Source organism: Agelaius tricolor, unplaced genomic scaffold (genome assembly GCF_023055355.1).
Source record: "Agelaius tricolor isolate 1412-34295 unplaced genomic scaffold, bAgeTri1.0.p SCAF_1, whole genome shotgun sequence".
Taxonomy (NCBI): domain Eukaryota; kingdom Metazoa; phylum Chordata; class Aves; order Passeriformes; family Icteridae; genus Agelaius; species Agelaius tricolor.
This window is the reverse complement of record NW_027269261.1, coordinates 65789290-65810777: the sequence shown is the minus strand read 5'-3', so window position 1 is coordinate 65810777 and position 21488 is coordinate 65789290. Positions and strand designations below refer to the sequence as shown.

The 21488-nt window shown below is 38.4% G+C and overlaps 1 protein-coding gene across 2 annotated transcripts in view; it reads right to left on the bottom strand.

The window, feature by feature from the left end:
- MAN1A1 (mannosidase alpha class 1A member 1) overlaps positions 1-21488 on the bottom strand; it is a 140400-nt gene that overhangs the window by 57373 nt on the left and 61539 nt on the right. For both annotated transcript variants that reach the window (XM_071437807.1, XM_071437815.1), the window contains one exon: positions 2992-3086. In XM_071437807.1, coding sequence (XP_071293908.1) covers positions 2992-3086 — 95 coding nt within the window. The remainder of the gene's footprint in view (positions 1-2991; positions 3087-21488) is intronic.

The following is a 21488-nucleotide window of genomic DNA, read 5'->3' as shown; positions in this document are numbered from 1 at the left end:
TGTATTTGACAGCTGGGCATCATCCCATAAACACAAGCCCCATACAGCACTCCCTTTAATAATTACAGGGGTAATAATAAATAGATGTGTTAAAAAGATTACTTGATCTTGCAAACTTGATGCAAGTCTGGGTATTTGTTAAAATTACTTAACTCACTGAGTTATAATTTCAGATTTTTAAAATTTCTATAAATCTGAGAGGTAAATTACAGAAATACAAAAGCAACCTGATTGATCAGTCATAAACCACGCAAAGTTTATAGAGAGAAAGAGAAATGACAATTTTAGCATGGAGAAGCCAGATTGTCACAGCTTACTAGGAAGAAGAAAGAAAGGATCTAGTGGTACTTGCAGAAACTTTTATAGTTGGCATTTTAAAAGTACTGAAGAGGAAATATCTAAACAAAGGATTTGTATGAGAGAGGAAAACAAATAAGTAAACAAATAAAGAAATAAAAGTGGCTCTGCCAGTTTGTGCTTCTTATACCCAAAAATAAGACTCAAACCTGTCTGTCAACACACCACTGCTTTACACACTCTCTCTACAGCCCTTTCTACCCGTTTTAAGCCAGAGGAGTCCACAAGTGCTATACCACACAGTTTACTTAAATAAGCAAGTGAGCCATAGAAGGAACTTCAAATTTTGCAGCACAAGCAAAAGTGAAAAACAGATGCTGAAGATGAACTGAAAATACCAAGGAACATCAGAAATGTGGAAGTGCAATTGAAATTTTAGAAAGAAAGAGAAGGAAATCTCCCTACAAACCACTCACTGATCTAATTATTTAAATTGTACTTTAGAGGTCAAAGGAAGTTTTTCAAGCAAACATACTCATTAATTGGCAAGTATTTTTAGCTGAAGAATAGTACAATGAACTTTTTATCATATTTGATAATAAGAGTTCCAAAAACAAGACACTAAGTGTCCCATGATTACATGGTGAGGAAAGAGGCAGGATGAACTGAAACAATGGAAAAGATAAAGAGAATAATACTTCACTTGGATGTCTTTGGTATGCAAGGAGACAAAAGCACATATATATGTTTACACACAGAGGCATGCAAGAAGTGAGCAAATCTGGCTATGATGATACAGGATAAGCAGAGAAAACCAACTATTTTCTGAAGAACATTTGCAAAGTTAAACAAATATCCAGCTCATCTCTTAATCCAAAAATAATAATTTAAAAATAACCACTGACATCCATAATCTATTGTGAGTGTTTTCCAATTTGAAGCATAAATCAAAATAAAATCAAACCAAAAACTAATCAGAAATGAGGCACATTAGATCTGCAATGTATGCAGGCTTCAGTGGCTTAGCATTTCCTAAGCCTGGATGACAGCATATTTGTTTACTCACAGTATTATGGAAGAGTCATCTACTGAAGGTCAAAGCTAGGCAGATGTGCAAGGATTCAGAATGAATAACCAAGAACCCAGCATTCCATGTCAATTTTTCTGCCACAGCAAAGGAAATTATTTCAGCAGAAGTCCTCTTTCACTTTTGTGCCAGGTAAGAAACAAATCCCTTTTGCATTACCACCTTGCACTGCTGGCAGCTGACATCTGTAGTGCCCCACAGCAGTTGTTGTGAGAAGGTAGGAACAAACCATAAAGAACTACCACATAATTTGGACTATATGCAAAAAAACCCATTGATATATTAACAGTTAAGGAGGGATTTAGACAAGGGCTATATAAAAGATATATTTTTAGCCTGAATACTTTATGCATGCTTAAATATACTATGTAGAGTAAGGTTTGTTGCAATTACAAACATATACAAGGCTTTTGTAGTCAGAATTTTTTCTAACAGCTTAAAAACATGACCCAAGCTGCTGAACTTAGGCAGAACTTATTAAAGCCTGTTGTGAAAAAATTATTAGCATGCAAGTAACCAGCCAAAGTCCAGGGATCATCACCAGGCAGCAGTTAACCAGCCCCTTCAATGATGAGAAAGTCCAGGAGTCACTAACTCCCTCCTGCTCCCACACACAGATGTGCTTTTTTTGGCTTTCTACCTCACTGCTGTTTGAAAGGAAGGTGGAAGATAAGCCTGTCTGAACTGACATGCCAGGGGTTTCTGTAGGTCTGGCCCTGAGCAGTTTCCTGGGAAGCTAGAAGCAAACACAGCCAATCAAGCAATATGTCAATGTCCATCCCACTGTGGGGAAAAGTTGCACTCATAAATACAGAGTGAGCAAGGGACAGCAGAAGATGCTGACTGTCAAGGAGGCAGCCACTCAACAAAACACATCACCATCACACGCACATGTGAAATTCTTTTTTATTCACTTTCCTGTGATAAGTGATGCTGGGGTTTATCATCAGAATGAAGAAAGTTGATGTATCCTTATGAATACACAGATACACCCCACAGGTGTAATTGTCAATATTCTTCACCAAGCAGTGCAAAGAAACTATTTTCTTTACCAGCACAGTCTCACAGGTAGCAGTGCTGAGTTGGACGAAGGAATTGCTGACATGTCTGGAGCCAGACACTGGAGGCAAGAGTGACTTCAGGAAAGCAAGCATGTCCTGCAGAGCAGCAAACACAGAACTGCCTTCAAACCATGACTGCCCAAAGCAAAACCACTCCTTGGGAGAGGGTAGAAAACAAAGAGTCTTTTGTAGCTGGTATTCCTCTTGTTTCTTGATATGAAGGACATATTTATACCACATTTGAGAACAGGTAAAAAAAAGAGCACAAAGTAGCTAGAAAACTTTTAAAGTAGCACATGTCCTAATGCTCTTAGACTACCTAAAACAACACTAAAAGGATGAGCAACAACATACTAACTGACAAAACCACACTGTTCTTAAATGAATAAATATATTTCTGTATGTATCCTTCTGTGTGCAACATATAGCCACTTAAATTTCCCACTTCAAACTATATAAAACTCTGCAGCCACTGTAGTAGTTTTGTGGCAAAGATGGATTCAATATAATTTTTTATGTGTTTCTAGTAAAAAGCAGTAGTTTTACCTCTTGATATTAAGTAATGCCCAAGGTATCCCAGTGGGAGTGTTGAAAGCAGGTAGCAATTTCTCTCCAAGCTCCACTGCCTTTTTTCGGAAAACCTGAAAGTTAAGAAGAAACCAAGTGTTGGAAAATGCATTGTTGTTCCAACTCAATTAATTTAGCTAATATCATTATTGAGCATATGGCACAATCCATCTCAGCACAACGAAGCATCCCTGCTCCTTTAGCGTGACGTCAAAGGAACGAAGCAGCACAGTCTGTTTCCATTGCACCTGGTGAGGAGAGAACTCACACAGCAGGAACACACAGTGACAATGCCCAGATGACCTGCTCCTGGCACCACCAGCATCGAGCCAGAGGCACCAGCACAGCCAGACCTGACACTGCAGAGCAGGTCATGCACTCCTGGCTGCCCCTGCCAGGCACCCTGTGCTCAGGGAAGGGGCTGTGAGCCAAGGATGCTGCTGCACCCTGGCTGGCCAGCAGCTCCCTGCCCCAAGTGCCATGTCCTCCTGGAGCATGGGGATGCAGCTGCTGCAAGGGCACCTTTGCTCTCTGTCAGGTTTATTCACAGGGCTCAGCACGCTGTGGGAGCCTGGGCTGCATCTCCATGTGGCTTCTGTGCTGCCAACCTTGCAGTCTATGGCAAAAACATCCCCCCCACATCACCAAAAAAATAAACCTCACACATTTTGCAGTGCTCCAGTCTTTATGGACTCAGCTGGCTGATACCCAGAGTGTCAGTGCCACAATTAATCAAAAAATTGGAATATACTCCTGTGGCCAATGAGACTTAACTGATATGCAGCATCCAAAGAGTTTCAGCTTCCATTTCAAAAACATGAAGCAGAAAAACCCCAAATGCTTACCATATGCCCACAAGAATGACAGACAATTTAACAAGAGGAACTTTTGTGTCCAGGTAAAAGGTTAAAAAGCTGGAACAAAGAGGATTTTGCTTTCCTTCAACTGCCAGCTCAGCTCAGGTTACATTAACCTTACTGTTTGTGCACTGAGCGCTCTACTAAGAGAGTTTTTAATTAGAAACAATATTGTTCCAACTTAAATATAGAAACCTATTTAGTGATTTCAATATGTGGATGTTCAAGGCCTATCTGCTCAGAATTACACTGGGATCTTGTGCAACACTGAAAGGGATTATCCCAGGTGTAGTAGTCAAAATAGCAAAGTCACCTTCATTGTTCTCTCTTTCTAATAATGGTTCCTTTCAACTCGTTTTTTCTCCTCAGACATATTTATGATGGATTTATATTTATTTATGTATTAGGAATCAGCTTGTACATCTGATGCATCTTGTGATGCAGCCATGCATATATGTTGATGCGAATATAAAAAGCCGTTTGCTGGGCAAAACAAGGTAATGAAGAAATTTCTTTCCACAAAAATAAAATATAACTTGTAAAACACCACCTTCTAAAAGCCACATTGAAAAAAGGATTTTATTATTGAAAACAATATGTGATCAGGAGTGAATATAAAACTCTGGAACAATCATGTTGCTATAAAGAAGCTCCAGACTATCCCATCCCACGCTCTCTCCATATGATACATATCTCAAGATTTCTCTGGCAACAGTTCAAGATTTAGAATTACAGTAAAACATATTTTGAGGGAGATTAACTAATTTCAAGCCAAATTATGTCTGGAGTCAGAAAACTTTCCTGAGTGGATTGCATCAGAGTGCTGGGAGAAACCTGAAGCAAAGCAGCAGGGAAAACAATTTGCTCGGAAATCCCTTCACAATCCATGATATTTCTGACTTCCCAGTTTACCAATTATGTGGATTCTGATGAGAATTAGTTATGGATTTGTGATCTTTATCCAGCACATAATTCAGTCTTCCCAAGGCTTAAAGCCTTGGTGAACACTCAGAACCAGTTGGTGCAGAACATAATCACCTCTTAGCAGATTTCCTCGGGAGGAGCCAGGGACAGTCACCCACCTGGAGTGCACAAGCTTTCCCTCATTTCACAGCCACATTTTTCACCTTGGTCTGCTGAAACCAAACCTATCCTTTGCTCTTATAGCACAAGAGAGGCCTCCCTCAGCCTTTCACAGCATATGGCATGATCAACTCACCAGCCTCTCTGCCCTGAAACATTGAAGTACTGACAGGAGAGTGGCTGCAGTCATTCTCCTAAGCCATGGGCACACCAGGACCCTGGTATTCTGTAGAAGCATCTGCTGCACAGCATGAACCCCCTACCTTTAGCCATGCATAAAGGGGCTAGATAGATATCATATGGAATGCTGTCAAAGGTGCCACATGTATTCTTTTTAGCTGTTTATGTAAGGACAAGAGGAGATCTCCCCTTCAAAAAACACATACTTAACCACTGGAGAGGCAGCAAGGCTCAGTACCTGCTGTACCTTGCAGGCTGTATCAATCCTTCATCAAAAATATTACATGTGAGCTCAGAATGGGATCTTTTACAATAATTGCTTCTGGACAAAAATGTGATATTTTAGCATCTTAATTTGATGTAGAGCAATAATGCTTCACATTGAAGTATTTCTACCAACTCTAACATCTTTTTAAAATTCTACTGTATTTATTTTATACATAAACAACATAAATTCTCTCAAAATAAAAATTGCCTACTTTATGGAATTGTCACAAACAATGACTATCAAAAAATAAACAGATGAGATACAAAGCATTAAGTATTGTTCCACGTATGGATATGGAAGGAAAACGTAATTCAGTCCTGTCAAAGCTAGTGTCCTGAACACCAACATTAGAATACACAGTGAAGCCAGGCATTCTAACTTCTTTCTTGTCCAAAATGCACCTCTTCCAATGCACTAAACAGTTTTCATAGTAGGCAATTAGGAAAATAGAAGTTTAAAATATTTTTAAACCATTGCACAATTTTGAAACAAGTGCTGACGTGAAGATGCACTTCTTGTTTACATGAGAATTTCAACAGGTTATTACTAAAGCATGCTGGTGATTTTCCTTCTCCTTCCAAAGTTAAAAATAAAAATCAACTATGGACATTGTCTACTTTTATCTCTAGGTCTTATTTAACATGGCTGAACAACTGACAGGTAAATCACTATCTATGAAGAAGAATGGCATAGACAGTAATGACAAGACTATAACAACACTGAATGACTGAGCACAATAAATTGTAGCCTCCTGCAGTAAAATTATTTTCTTTCAGCTAGGATAAAAGGGTGAAGATAAATAAAGGAACCCCTTTATTTTTCAATTTGCAACTTTAAAAGTTAATAATAAAAATAATAGGAAAAGCAGGTGCTGCAATTATTGCACATCATCCACAATGTTCACTGTATTTTTCTTCTGCAGAAACCTACAGCACTGGAAAAGAAATAAATATTGTGCTGGGTAAGATTTTTTTTTTCTTGGTAATACAAGTAAATAAACAATAGCAGCTTCTACTTATTATCTCTGCTTCTGAATTGAATTTCAACTTTTGCCAAGCCCTGATCCTTCCCCACTACCACCAGTAAAGTGATTGTTTGGTAAGCACAAACGATGACAGCCATTACAAGAAGCACAAAACAAAGGCAGAAATGACAGAGCACAAAAATCAGAGACATTATATATAATAAAGGAAAACATCCAGGACAAAATTTCCCAACCCAGTGGTTATCTTTAGAGCCTCAAGGAATTTTCCTGGCTTTTCCTCATGAATGCTCATTCAGCAGTAATGAAAGGTTACTTACATGAAGTACTCCAACTAGGTCAGACCTGGGAGAAGCTGTCACAGTCCCATACCTGAACCCACCACTCCATGCTTAGTTTAAATATTTATCTGCAAATACAAAAGTCTACAAAGCACTCCTGAGGCCTCTATCACTTTCTCCAATGCTTTATCATATCTAGACAGCATACTTTTTAAAGGAGGACTGTGGAGTTGCTTCCTTAGCATACTGGCATTCCCTTTACCAGGTGGTGCACAGAATAAGCCACACTGCCATCAATCCCTTCTTTTAAATTGAGGATTCAAAGCAAAGTACTATGATTACCTTTAAAGAGCGATGAAGCCCCTCAAAATTGCACTGGTATTTGACTCAGCTAAACACCATACTACATCAAAAAAATTATTCTAAGTGAAGCACTGTGATTCAGGAAAGAAAATGATAATTGAAACCAGTCACAAATACACGATCAGTATTTAAAAGTATAAGGTTGGGCAGGATACAAAATGCTTTCTCAATCATTTCTCTTTAATCTAATTTTTGCCAGTAGTCAGACTTTGGATGTGAGATAATTCTCTTTTTGAACTCTAAGGTGTTACTAACATTTTTTAAAAGTATAATGCTGATTCATACTGTGTGAAGGTCCTGTGTAAGATGGACTCCTCCACTAAACAAGTAGAGATTCCTTCACACTCTTCAGTCCTACTTAAAATCAGCACTAAAGCAAATTAGATACTTACTATAATCATACAATAGTTTAGGCAGAAGACAGAGTTACTATACTTTCTATTTGAATCTCTGTTTATGTTAGTAAGTTGTGAATAATTACAAACACAAAAGTCACATTGGACCACCACCATTACTCCAAGCCAGCAATTCTTTGAAGAACATTTGGGTAAGCACTGGTAGGTAAACAAGAAATCCACCTTACAGCTGCACACACTCATCTTTCCTATTAAGGTCTATTCATTCCATAGGCAACACACACGCCAAGCCAGGGAACAAGACATTATTTTCTCACTCATTAGATAGCTTTAAATATTTCTTAAATGCATATAAGCGTTTTTGGTCTTCATAAGAGAGAACAAACTAACTAACTAAGAGATCATACAGCCAGAACTGTGATGCTAATGTTAGAACACCCAATGTCACAATCAATCAGATCTTGCAGACTCTTCCGTCCATTAACAAATCTTATTAGGGAAAAGAGTGTTCCCACAGAGGAACAAGGCTCTGCCTGCAAAGATGCAACCACAGGGCAAAGACCAGACCTGTCATCTTGTGAGCACTGGCTTTCATTATACTGCAAGAATGTTATCTCCTCTGGATAAACAAAAATGTTTCCTCTGGCTGGAATGACAAATCCCTTTGAAAATGTCAGATTACCTCATTGTAGTTTTAATTGCTATTGCTAATCAGGAAGAAAAGAAAGCACAGGAAACAAATATCTTAGAATTGCATATGTGGCACATCTAATTTTAAAAAAGGCATAACATGGTACAGCATCATAAATTAAAGAACAGCCAGAATTCTGCCTTAAGAAGTCTGTCATATAAAGGGAACTAGTTGTTAAAATTTAACATCAAAGGAAGGAATACTGTATTTTAATCTTTTTTTCAATTGACAAAGACGTTCTGTCTACATTTCTAATTCGATCAAATTAAGCATTTCTCATTTTTATTTTTATATTTACAGATAAAAACTGACAAGTCACTAAGTAAGATTTATTGCTTTCTTTCCTGTACCTGACTGCCTTTCCCAGTAGGGTAAGGAATGAATATTTCAATGCAAAAGCAGAAAACGAGAGCAGAAAAATGAACAGGGACAGGCCGCTTTCCTGCTCTTCAGAACACTGAATAGAAATCCTCTCAGCATAACAAATGTTGATTTGGGTTCAAAGTGATGTGCTAACAAAAAAGAGCCCTCTTAGAACAACTTGTTCCAATACCTTCTTTACTGAAAGATAATCCAGAATTTTTGCTGTATTTACATTTGTTTTATTTTTACAATGAAAGGCAAGAAATGCTACAAAAATTGTGGTGCTCCTGACGTAACAGAATACTTGAAGTAGTGTAAGCTGAATTCTGCCACTATCTGCAATACCAAGTGATACCACACCTAAAAGTCAAATTATTTGAAACATATTTCCTATAACACATTTTCAGTGTTTATGACAGCTGGATAAGTTACCCAGATGCTGATGTTAATTCATCAGCAACTAGAGCTTTTACAATTACTGTCAGCTTGACACTAGCAGGTGCCAGTGAATTGTATTTTATTCAGTCCTCACTTCCAGCTGAGCTGAAGTAATTTATGAATATTCTGTGCTAAAAGGTGAGGAGACAAATTAATAACATTTCTGGAAACAAGCATTATAATGAATCACATCAGTGTGATCATCAGTGCCAACAGAAGAAGCCAAATGGCCTTCAAAGAGGACTTTCACAGCTGTAGAAGTATTTTGTACATCTAGATCCACAAGTGTCAAGAGTGTGTTTTGAGCATTTTCCCCAGGAAACAGACTGTTTTCAAGACCAATTTCCTAGCTCTGGGCCAGCCCTGGTCCTGCTGGACTTGAGCATGTAAAATGCAACACCAACACAAGCCCACCCCTGTGGAGGGACAGAATGTAAGAAAATAAAGATAGTACAGAAGGCAATCTCACCCCTAAAGGTTGCAGCTGTGCTAATCACCAAAGATTAGGAACAGGCCTGCCCTTAACAGGCCACAGCTGTGTCCAATAAGGATGAGTGCTATAAAAGAGCAAGTTAACTGGTTGAGAAGAGAGTTGGAGTTTGTTAGCTGTGCTGTGAAGAAGGAGTCAGAGCTGCAAGCTGCCCTATGAGAAATCACTGAGAGGGTATGGAAGATTTGCAATAAGATGACAAAACACCTCCAGCCCAGGACTGCACCCAGCCTCAAGTTTTCCTACCAGGATTCAGAAGAGGGGGACAGTGCATTCAAAACAAGTGGTTCCACCTGAGCTACACCTGCAGCAGCCAAAGATCAGCCAGAGCTGATCAACACAATTGCACACAGACACCAAAACACCCTTCACCACCCTGAGTTTTGGGAAGGCTTTCCAGTTTGCAAGCGTAATACCAAACCCAAAGCACCTGTGCCCATCTGTAAAGTTCTTCTCAAAGCTTTTGAAAATAGTGATTGTAGAAATATGCAAATGACTTTCTGCAGAGATTCAGGCAGCTTGTGGTATCTGTGAGTAACCACTCATCTGCAAACTGCTGGAATAACAGGTGTCTTTTTCACAACTACACAAAGTAAAAAACATGAGTAAGCTTTTAGATTTGTACTACCCTTTCCAGAATAATCCAGTATGCTGGTGACCAGCTCGTAGAAGAAAGTTCACATAAAAAACCTGCCTATTTGCAAAAATTAGATTAGAGTAAAAAAAAAAACAAAAGCAAAAAACCCTTCTTTTATTCAATCAGTCTTTTTTTGTTATGGTTTCACTGGTGGCAAGAAAATTAATTTTCTTTTCTAGCTGACTGATGTACCAAAGAAGTCACATAGTACCATGAAGAGTATCCCCTCTGTGGAAAAGATTGTAGAGAACTTAATCGAATGGAAGTAAATGGATTAGTGAGAGATTTCCAGATTTCATTCAAATGCACACAGCAAAAAGCACAAGCCCCCTCAAGTTATCAGCAGTAGCTAACATATGTAATTACTTGAGTTATTTTTTAACTAAGAATTTCTATGTAGATATACTGTGATTGGAAATCTTATTTTAGGAAGGCCAGAATTAAATGGTACAAACTGTCAAAAAAGAGTGCAAGGCACAAACGAAAGAAATAATGTAATGTACAGTAAGTTTTCCATACCTCACTTGTACATTAAAAATGAAGACAGGAATTGCTATCTTAACTGCAGAATTCAAAAAATCATAAAGGAATACTTTGTTCCTGTTATATTTGGTAAATTTTTTTTGTGCTATTCATGTGTATTTAGGATTGCTTACACAGACAAACTCCAAGAAGTACTTAGGAGGAAGAACTTTTAGACTACAGGAGAAAAAGCAACTGGTCATTTATCGACCAACGTCAAAAAGCTAATTTTTTTTAAAGCTTATGTATATTTGAACAATTAGAAGCTTAGCTACAACCCATTAGCACTGGAGAGCTTATGAACCAACCATTTAATAATATCCCTGCTGCAATAATTCAAGAAAAGGCAGTGATGAATGCAGTAAACAAACTGCAATGATTGCCTGTAATAACAAAAGGAATTTGTTACTCACAAAAGCCTTTGAGAATTCCTCACCCCAGACTCAGGGCAGCTTTAATTTTTCAAGAGGTGTGATAAGCAGCATGCACAAAGAGTAACGAGTTGGATTTACTGCACGCGTACGGATTAACCGAGCGCTGGCAAGCGGCTCCCGAGGCCCCAGCTACAGGTAAACAAGGCCCACATCTCCAAAAACTGTGCTCAAATCTTCAGACTCTGAAATACCACACCACCCCAAATACATAAATTATGACACAGCTCAGTGTCAGCAAATCAGTGTCAAAGATTTGGGGTGCCAGCTTTGTGTCCTATCAGCAATAGAAAGCCTGGAACTGCAGATCTCCGGTCAAACAAAGCATTTGTTTCAAGCAAGGACAGATGGCAAGCTAGCAGGCATTAAAAGTGTCAGCAGCCATGATGGAAAACTGAGCCCACATCTAAGAGCTAGTGGAAGTTTTAAATCTCTCTTTTTACACCATATCCACATTAGAGGAACAGGATCTTAACCCATATGAGTTAATACTATGTTATATCCTGCTTTGACCAACAGGCACCACTTAAGAGACCCCATACAACTGTACAACTAAAGTATGAAGAAACACTAGCACTAAAAAACTCCTTCCCAAGGCCCCTCTGTCCCCAACAAAATAAGCCTCCTCCAACCTGTGGAAGTCAAATATTCACATGTTTGGATGCTGGTGAAAGGCACTATCAGCCCTGGAAGCAACTCACAGACTAACACCAGGCAAGGATGCCAAGAGTACAGAATATGTCATGCACCTCACATAGTGAGGTCTTCTACAGTTCAGGAAGATGATACATGCATTTGAAAGCATATTGGATATAAGTGAATGCAACTGAAATTAAAAATATGGCATATAAAATGGAAACTCATTATATTGTGAAGTGATACAGAAAACATCTGGATGTCATCTTAAGAGGTTGGTGTTTTTCCTGATTAAGGAAACAGCTGCCTTAGTAAAATTACTCATATCCAGCAGTAACAAAGAGTATCTTTTAGCTCAATTCTTCTGTTAAGCCACAAGCATCTGCTTCCTAATTTTCTTTTTATTTAATCTTGTGTACCCAGCTCAAATGCTATACCAACAAATTTAAATAGCTGCCTCAGTTTATATCTTGCAAGCTATCATGACTAAACAAAGAACAGCACTTTGCATATGAAACTTTCCTTTCAAGCAGGTGACCATTGAGGGGTGATTTGCAACACCATCTGTGTGAAAGCAGGGGGTGGGGTGGAGGAGCTTAATAAACTGCATGGGGAATCAATAACTACATCCTCAATACAGCAGAAAGGGCTTTCAGAAGATTCATTCCTAGGCTTGTAAATTTGACTGCATATTTTAATTCCAATATCATTAAGTGATTTAGAGTGATACCTTCACTCTAAATGACAATCCTAGACCATGGTGGCAGGCACAGAAAGGGCCAAAATCACTCTGTACATAAAGGGAATTCTATTTTATTTTTAATGGTAACTCTGCAGCAAATGGGGAGCTGTTTGTTTCAGCCAATGTTATGTGACAATTGCAAGTTTCTTCCAGGCTCTAATGGCTAGAGTTTTAAGTGATGGTTATCAATTACACAAGTATAACAATGTGAACAGGATACCAAGGGTGTCTGCTTTATTCCCTCAACCATTAATTTTTTTCCTTACTTCATTCACTCACTTTAATATTTTACTCCAACACCAGAACAAGCTTAATGAAATTACTCTCATCGGTTTGAATCAAAAAGATCCTTGGATAAAAGGGACCAAAACTCAGGGTTTCCCATATTCTGCCATCTCCCTTGAACTGACCACTAGCAAACCTGAGCAGCCCACTGAACAAATGGAACAAGTAACTACTCCATCTTTTTGCTGTTTGCCCTCAAAAAGATGGTCTTCCTCAATCACTACATAGTCTTGATCTGACATCATCACAAGTATTTCAAGTCAGTTACTTGTATCATTCAGAGGCTGGTCCTTAAACGGTTAAAATGTACACTGATGGTGTCCTCAGACAAGGTACAGAGTAGGAGTTCTCCAGCCAGCTCAGGGTTTGTTCTTTCTGGAATTACTCCCATTGCTCTACAGCAAGTGTGCTGGGTCTGCAGCAGCAGTGCAGTAAGTGCAGGAGTAGTAAGGAAGAAAAGTTTTCCTGCTGTTTTCATGCAAGGTGCTCCAGATGGCCAAGGGCTGTGTTTTTATGAAGCTGTGAATGAAATTTCACAGGAGGATGGTTGAGGTTGGAGGAGACCCGTGTGGAAGGAGTTCTGAAGGTCATCTGGTCCAGCTGTGCTGCTCAAGCAGGGCCACCCAGAGCCTGCTGCCCAGGAACATCAATGTGTACAGATAGCTTTGGAATATCTCCAAGGACAAGGACTCCCCAATCTCACTGGGCAATCACTGCAAATCACTGCAGTGCCCAGTCATCCTTACAGTAAAAATGTGTTTCCTGATGTTCAAAGGGAACCTCTTGGGTTTCAGTTTCTGCTTGATGTTTAACATAAATGTTATATTTTGGCATTAGGACATGGACAGGGCAGAATCATAGTAAAGGTCTAAGTGACAAGCTGTATCTTCAGTAGACATTGCAACAAGGTATTTATCAGGGGTCTTGTTAATTGTTTGATTTCAAATGAAGTAAGCAACAAACTTGTAATAATAGCAACAATAAGGACAACTAATAGCTAGTGAACTACATGTAATGCAGACTATGAAAGGATTAGCACAAGGAACAAAGTATGATGAGAATCCAAACTGACAAGTTTGAATACTGAAGTTTTAGAAACAAGCCATGATTTTAGGCACAGATTTATGGAGTTCCAGGCTTTACATGGTCTTCATTAAACACAAATAGCCTAAGTAGTTAATTGCATTACTCTAATGTCCTTTGCCAGAGACCCTATGCTGCTCTTCGTGCATAGTCAATTCCACATTCCACTGCCCATTAATTTGATATGCTCATGGATACAAGGAGAATCAATTGAATTAAACACTACTATTTTAGAGTGTCCCTTATATTCTTTAAACATATGTAAAATATACTGAGTATTCAATGGAAATTAGTGTTGTACGTTATGGCTGTCCCGTGTTTAAACAGTAAAGTGCTTCTTGTAATCCTTATACTAGTATTGAAGTCAATACAGGAATTTCCAGATTTTGTCATCACAGGTACTGGAAAAAAGTAGAATGATCTCAAGTACAAAGACACTGCCAACAATCCCTCTGTTAGATCTACAGCATGGATCACTTATGAATAAGCCACTGAATCACAAAACTCTCTCACTGAGTTTCTGTAGCACCAGCAGCTACAGACTATTTCTATCTCACTTGTATAGATATATGGGACATAAATCAAGTGTTTTAGCTGTTTCAGTCCTCAGGTTTCAGTGGATGCTAAGATTACAAATCAATTTGTTTTGGTCAATTTCATTAAAAACAATGGGATTGAGGACGTGCCATTTGGGTAAGCAAGTTTACAAATTTAAATGTACAAATTTTCAGATTGGATTTGCAACTATGTGAACAGCTGAGCCTGACCCCATGACAGGTGAGTTTGGTAACACCAACAGTTGCATTGACGCATTCTTAAGTTATTTTTCAAGGGGAGGAACAGGCTAAAATTTAGCATACTCTGCAGGTTCCTTTCCCCACAACACCTCTGACACACCATCTAGATGGCTTTTTATATAAGTAATGTAACAATAAAAATCTTCCTCTATACAGCAGGACAAAAAGATGATGGTTTCCTAACTCAGTGCTTTCTTTCTCATTACTGAGATTTCTCTGACAGACAATAGTCATTGAATTGTCTGATGAATAACGGACAGGATCAAAATGAGCCTGAATAAAGTGCTTGTATATTTTCCTTAAATTAAATATAAGAGATGTGAACTCTTGTAGTTCTTTGCATGTAAGCCAAACAGGAGGCTTCAAGAGAGAACTATGATTTAAGAAGCTCCTTTTATGTTGTAAGTTAAATCATCAGGCAGACTAATTCAATTCCTTTCTGTTTACTGTAAGACTATTTCTCTTACTGGACAAGTCATAAAACTAAATTGACTAAAATATAAGAATTTCCAATTCTTAAAGACTCAGAAACAAGTCCTCTGACTGAGCAGCAGGGCTGCCAGCACATCAAATTTATGAGCGATTCAATTGCTTCTCTGAATTTCCGGCAGTTAAAACTTTTTTACCTTTTTTGAGCTAAACCTCAAAACCATTCCTGTAATTAAACAGCCATAAACTGTACTCTGTAAAGATTAAACTATTTTTGAATGCAGAACATATTTGAAGGAAACAATGGTTGGAAGTATTAATAAAGACTTCAAGTATGTGTATTAGCATGTGGACATTGCTTTCCATGCCCCCACTTGAAGCAAGAGAAAAAAAAAAGGCATGACAACCATGTAAACTCTCTCCATTTTTAACAAAATTTGTTACAAGGCTGTAGTGCTTTATTTTATTCTTTAACTGAACACTACACAGCCATTTCTAGAGAGAAGGCCTTTCAGACTTCACTAAATTATTTCTATATTTAATAGCATGTAAGTTAAAACATTAGAGTACCTTAAGTGCAATTTCAAGCAGAACTAGATAGAAAAAAAGTCTTCAAAGTATGATTTTGAAAAAGGGCATCTTAGTCACCAGCTTCACTCACTCATTAATTCTGTTACCAACTGTCACAGTCTATCAAGAAAAAAATATGGCTGAGTAAGTCCTCCTCATTATCCCAGTAAATCTTTACTTTTGACCTTGGGTCAGTTAATAACCATATTAACTTAAGACAGACCCTTCAAGCGAATTAGAAAAGCTGATGGCATTTAAGACTGAACTAATTCTGCTCAGGCGTGCTGAGAACCACCACCGTAGTTTCCTGCAGCAGTGTGGCAATGATGGCCCAAAGCATTACAGCGGTTGTAAATCTTGCCTGGAATCAGGAAGATTATCTATTCTTCCCTCTAGAATATAAATGGAAATAAAAGCAACTCTGGAAAGAAAAGGCTGAGCACAGACTGAAGCATGTTTGTAAGAGATACTCTGCAAGCAGCAAATGCTGATGAGAAGGTTTCAGTTATTCACTAGTTTTGCATGATAAAAGGAAAAAGATTGAAATTGTCTGTGTACTATGAATAGTGTTTTTAAGAGCAAGTTGGGGAAAATAGCATCCTTTAAGAAAAACGGCATTCTAAGCTGCTGACTTTATTCTGCAGCTGTTAGTTTGAAGAAAACAACAAAAAAAGAGTTTTTAAAGTACAATGGAAGGAAGTGAAATTCATAGCACATCCTTTTCCCATGATGATCCTTAGGATCTATTGGACTGTAAAATCATCTAGTCATGCTTGCAAAAATTAAGGACAACTTGGCCCCCAAGGGACAACAAAACTTTAAAGCAGTAACAGGACTGAACCAGCTCCCAAAAACAACTAGTATGATTATTTTGCTTAGCCTGCAAAAGCAGATGATTGCCTAAAGACTGAGGGAAAGAAACAAACAGGACACATCTAGTTCTTCAGATGAACTAGTTACAGAGTATTTTTGGTAGTTCAATGCATTTGAAAAATCAGAAGCAACAGAACTGGCCCTTTATGCCAGAAAGAAGACAGCTCTTTGTTAATTGAAGGTTGACTCTACTCCAGAAACACTGCTGCTGGAGTGATCTTCCTTGTTTGCTTTAGAGTTATGTCAGTTTACATAAGACTTGGAAGTTAAAACAAGCTCTTGAGCCTTCATGTAGCTGAATGACAAGAGTCCCCTCATCCTGCACTGTTTTAATTAGCAACTATTTGAAGGAGTTCATCAGGGTTGGGTGGGTTAATCTCAGCAATTAAAGGTGTTGGGTAAAGAATTTCAGAGCTAAACACATAAAACAAAATCCAAATTCTTCAGAATATTTTACCACCTCCTGACCTCTCTTGTATCTTTTGCTTTACTAGGAAATTAAACAGTCAGATGGCTGACCAGCTAACACCTGTGGGGGTATAGAAGCTTGTATACGAGTTGACAAAAGACTTGCAATGTAAACAGTGAGCTAAGAAACTGAATCTGCTGTTTAACTGCGTCCTAAATTATTTTTTTTCTTGAGGAAACCAAGTAAGATTTGTCTGAGACACTGGCACTACATACCACTCCTCCTTTTCAGCTTTCAAATCTTCATGTTCATCCTCTTCTCAGTTTCTGGCTTAAGAAAAGTTTGCAGTTTGCCCAATTCTGTGCACATAGCCCTGGGCAAAATGAACCCTTACATTTACTGATTGGAGGAAAACAAAGATTTGTTTTTCAAATGTTTCATGACAGCTCTGTTTAGGGGCAATCACCTGCCAAAACCACAAAACCCCATTGGCATCTATCATGCTGGAAGTGACACAGGATTTTTAATGTGCACATCTTTTCCAAATTCCTTCTCAATCATTTGCACACAGGGTGCAAATACAGTCTGAGTATGGCAGAGGCAAGCTTTTGGCACAGATGATACAGCAACTGGACTCATTTATCAACCAAAACATTTACCAACATTATTCAACTGTTGCATTTTTACAAATGGCAAACAAAGCATGTGGCTTCCTGCAGTTTTTGAAAGGTGTGGGAGAATGCTCCCTACTCATCTTACAAATCTTTCAGATTTCTGTTGCCTGAAAATAAACAATTGATCCTGCCAAAAAAAAAAAAATCCACAGGACAATTAGCCCTCACCATAAATTGATCCCAAGAGTTGGTGCTAACTTAAAGCAAATGAACCTTGTTTGTATCTGTCTCATGTTTGATCTGCTGAGCAAGATGTGTTGCAAGTGCAAAGGAGACTTTTAAAAGAATATCTCTTTCTCCTGCAGCAAGGATGCCATTATCTCTACCTGTTGCTAGAGATATGAAGAGCATGCAAGAGCAGCAATGATGTCTGTATGCTTCTGATTTCAGGCATTCCATCTTCTCAATGATCTTCAGTTAGCTTGAAGCAGCAGAATTGGTGGGTGGCACAAAGTGGTGCTTTGAAATTAATTTCTAATCTGATCCTTTAAAGAGCTAATTGGATAGGAAGCTTCCCAAATTGCATTATACATTTCTGTTCACTCAAATTGTATTTATAATATTAAGAATATGCCTACATATTTTTTACTAGATGTAATTTAAATTTTTGGAAAGAGATGTGAAGATAGAAAGATTCTTTGCTAAAGTCAGCTTTGGGAATCTGATGGAATGTCTTCATAGCTGCCAAGAGAATCAAAAACGTGGTAATCTTCTACTGGATGGTTTATGCTGTAAGCTAATAAGAGAAGGATGTCATCACCTACTTAACTCCCAACTTAATGAAAAATAACCTCAGATTCAGTTTACTGAGACAAAGCACAAAGTGGAATCTCCCATACACTGGTTATACATTGTGAAATATTTAGATGAAGAAATGAAGAGTTGCTCCACATATACAGTAAAATAATATTTTCATATGGACTTTTGGTAAAAAATCAGTACAATGATTCAATAACATCTATTATTATCACCTAATTGAACATTTATACCACATCCACTGAGAGAATATACTTCCCAAATATTTTACATAGCTTGGAATTTAAGCAGTATAAATTCATGCTGATCCCACTGACAGCACTGAGATTTTTTTTGTTGCTTTCATTTGCAGAAAGAATTAAAATTCTTCACTCTACTATTATACATAAGCATTGTTATTTAGATATGACTAGTATATTTCCAACAATCTAAATGCTGCTTGCAAATGGCTCCACTGAACCCTGTATCTAACCATATGTTGTACATTTTCTATTAAATTTGCACAGCAACTCCACCACCTCCTCAGGCAGCATGTTTTTACCCTCCTCTTACTCTTCTTTATTATGAAACTGCATTTTGTGCTGCTAAGTGACAGAACTGGAAACTAAGATAAATAAAAGAGAGAAATATCTTGCAAACAACTTCTTTGCAGGTGCCTGGTGATTCTGGACAGACTGTTAATAGCGTGTAATTTCTTCTGTACAGTATATCAACCCACATGCAAAGAATTCTTCTTTAGAGTCTATCTAGAGCTGCTGCTCAAAGGGAAAGCACTAACACTACTATTTCTGACAGACATTCTCTTTCCTACTGTTCTGTAGAAGCAGAATGAAGTGAAACTGTAGGAGCTAGTTGAAAGCCAAATCCTCAGAAGAAACAAACAGCTCCCTCTCAGCAGCTTGAATTCTACTTAATAACATAGCTCATGAGCTTGTGTCAAATATACCAGCTGTTACAATCACAATCCAGTATTTCTTAGGTCTCATTATAATCCATCCTCCTTTCTAGCAATTTACCATCAGCCTACAGTAGTGTGGAGGTGAGCAGGGATTTTAGTTAAAATAATGTAATGAGCAGTGAACCTTTTTTTTATTTCCGAAGTCAACATATGAATGCAAAAACATGTCAAATAGGTTTACCATGGAACAAAGCAAATTTTCTTGTTGTTTGGAGAAAACTCCTCAAGCAAACCTTTTTCTGCTAGGCAAATGGGAAACCACTAAAAGTGAACAACCTAAGTTATGTACAGGTTGGAGTTCTAAACTGATATTTCTCAGATCAAACTCAGGGCTCTGATTGCTGGTTTCATAGCAGGCTTAGTTACAGCAGCTGCAGCAGGCTGTCACCACTGCTTCTCAGTCCCCTGCTGTGGGTATTCACACTGACAGACAAACAAAATGACAAACAAAAGCAAAACATACCCACTGCTGGACTCCAGCAGACAGCAATTCACTGAATTAAGGCAAATTACAACTATTCCCACTTCACATTAGCAGAGTGGCCTGAGGGCCCTCATTCAGAGGCACAGAACCTGTTGGTGATGGCAGCTGATGCTGCGCCTGGTGGTGGTGCCTGATTGCAGTACAGGGGCACAGCCTCCATCACACTGCAGGTACTCAGACTCCAGAAGCAGTTCCCTGCCAATGTACACGTGGGTGTCATCAGTAACCCCACAGCAGAGTGGGAAGAGAAGGAAAACCTAGCAGCAGCATCTTAATTAAGTGCAAGACTGGAAATCCACAACTCTGTTACCATTCTTCCAATTTTCTTCAGAATTAGGTGTGGGGGCAGCCTGAGCAGCACAGTGGCACAGAGCAGCTGAGCAAGTAGCACTGGGAGAGAGTGGACAGAAGTGTTAGGAATGAGAACACTTTTGGAGTAAAGGGAACCTATTTGAGAGAGATGGGTTTCATCAACAGTGACAGTGTAATTGCACTGCAGGAACTTAAGAGACAGAAATGGAAGACTGAAGGGCAGTCTGCTGGCAATGGCAGAGCAGCCTACATAAAAGAAAATCTTAGGAGTCAAGGTTATCTCCAGAATGTGAATCCATAGGGATTCTGCAGTACATTTTGATGCAGCTAGCACAGAAAATGAACAGCATTAGATTTATTAAAGGTGGAGAAGAGGCTGAAATAGTAATGGAGATTACAGACTGTGATTGTGGGAAACAGAGGAGATTTTAAATCCTTCTCTGTCCCTGAGTAGGCTGTTAAGTACTACATCAGAGCTGATATAAACCTTGATTTTATACAGTGTAATGACAGCTTTCTACAGAAATTAAGAATCTATAGGAAAAAAAGTAGCACTTAACTTAGTTTGACTTATATTACTGTCAACAGGGGCTGCATGCCCCAAATCCAACACATTCTTTTAAAAAAAGGTTCACTTTGGTAATGTTTAAGTTTAGAAAGAGAATCAAGTTGACCAGCTGAAATGAACTTAGAAAGAAACAGCCACAAGGTTAAATTGCTTGGAGATGATTTGGAGATCAAAAGGTGAGGTTCAGAGTCCAAAAATTCTGAAATCAAAAGGTTCAGATGACTTTTTCCTTCTTTTGGTTTGACTGTAAAGAAGGTAATTAAAAGTAAAACTATATTGAGTCCAAGTAAGGAATACAGAAACTGACAAGTTAAATGAAAACTCTTAAGTCAGGCTAAATCTAATTTTTGAAGAACAAGTGTTTAAGGTTAAAAAAAAAAAAAGAGAGAGAAATATGAGGCCTATGAGGCCTGCATATGAGGCCTATGAGGCCTGCTAGAGAGCCATGAGAAACAATAGCAGATGTCTGTTTAAAAGAGCATAGTGCATGAACCAAAGCCTTGCTAAAAAGATAAACTTGTCCCTGTGTTTAGTCTTGAAGAGCATAGACATGTTCCCATGCAAGAAGGTTCTTCAAAGAATAAGCCTAATGGACTGTTGCACTACTGAGGCTGGACTAGCAGATTTCTTGAGGTCACTTCCAAGTTGAATAGCTCCAGAATTCATTGAAATACCAAGTTAAGAAATCATAATCTATAAAAATGAAAGAGAGCATAAAGATCATTTCAGAGCTCTACAGGAACTAAAACATGACACCACTGAAACACTGATGCATTGCTTAAAAGTGGCAGCAGATGGATGGTAGGTGGGAAACAGGACCCAAGTCTGAAAACAGGGCTGTAGAAAGCTACAGGCAATTGCAGTCTTCTAGTCTGTACCACACAGGGAATTCTACTGCCAGTCTGTGGAGGTGATTAAGGAGGAGTTAAGTGGCAGTCACAGAGAAGTGATCAAGCTG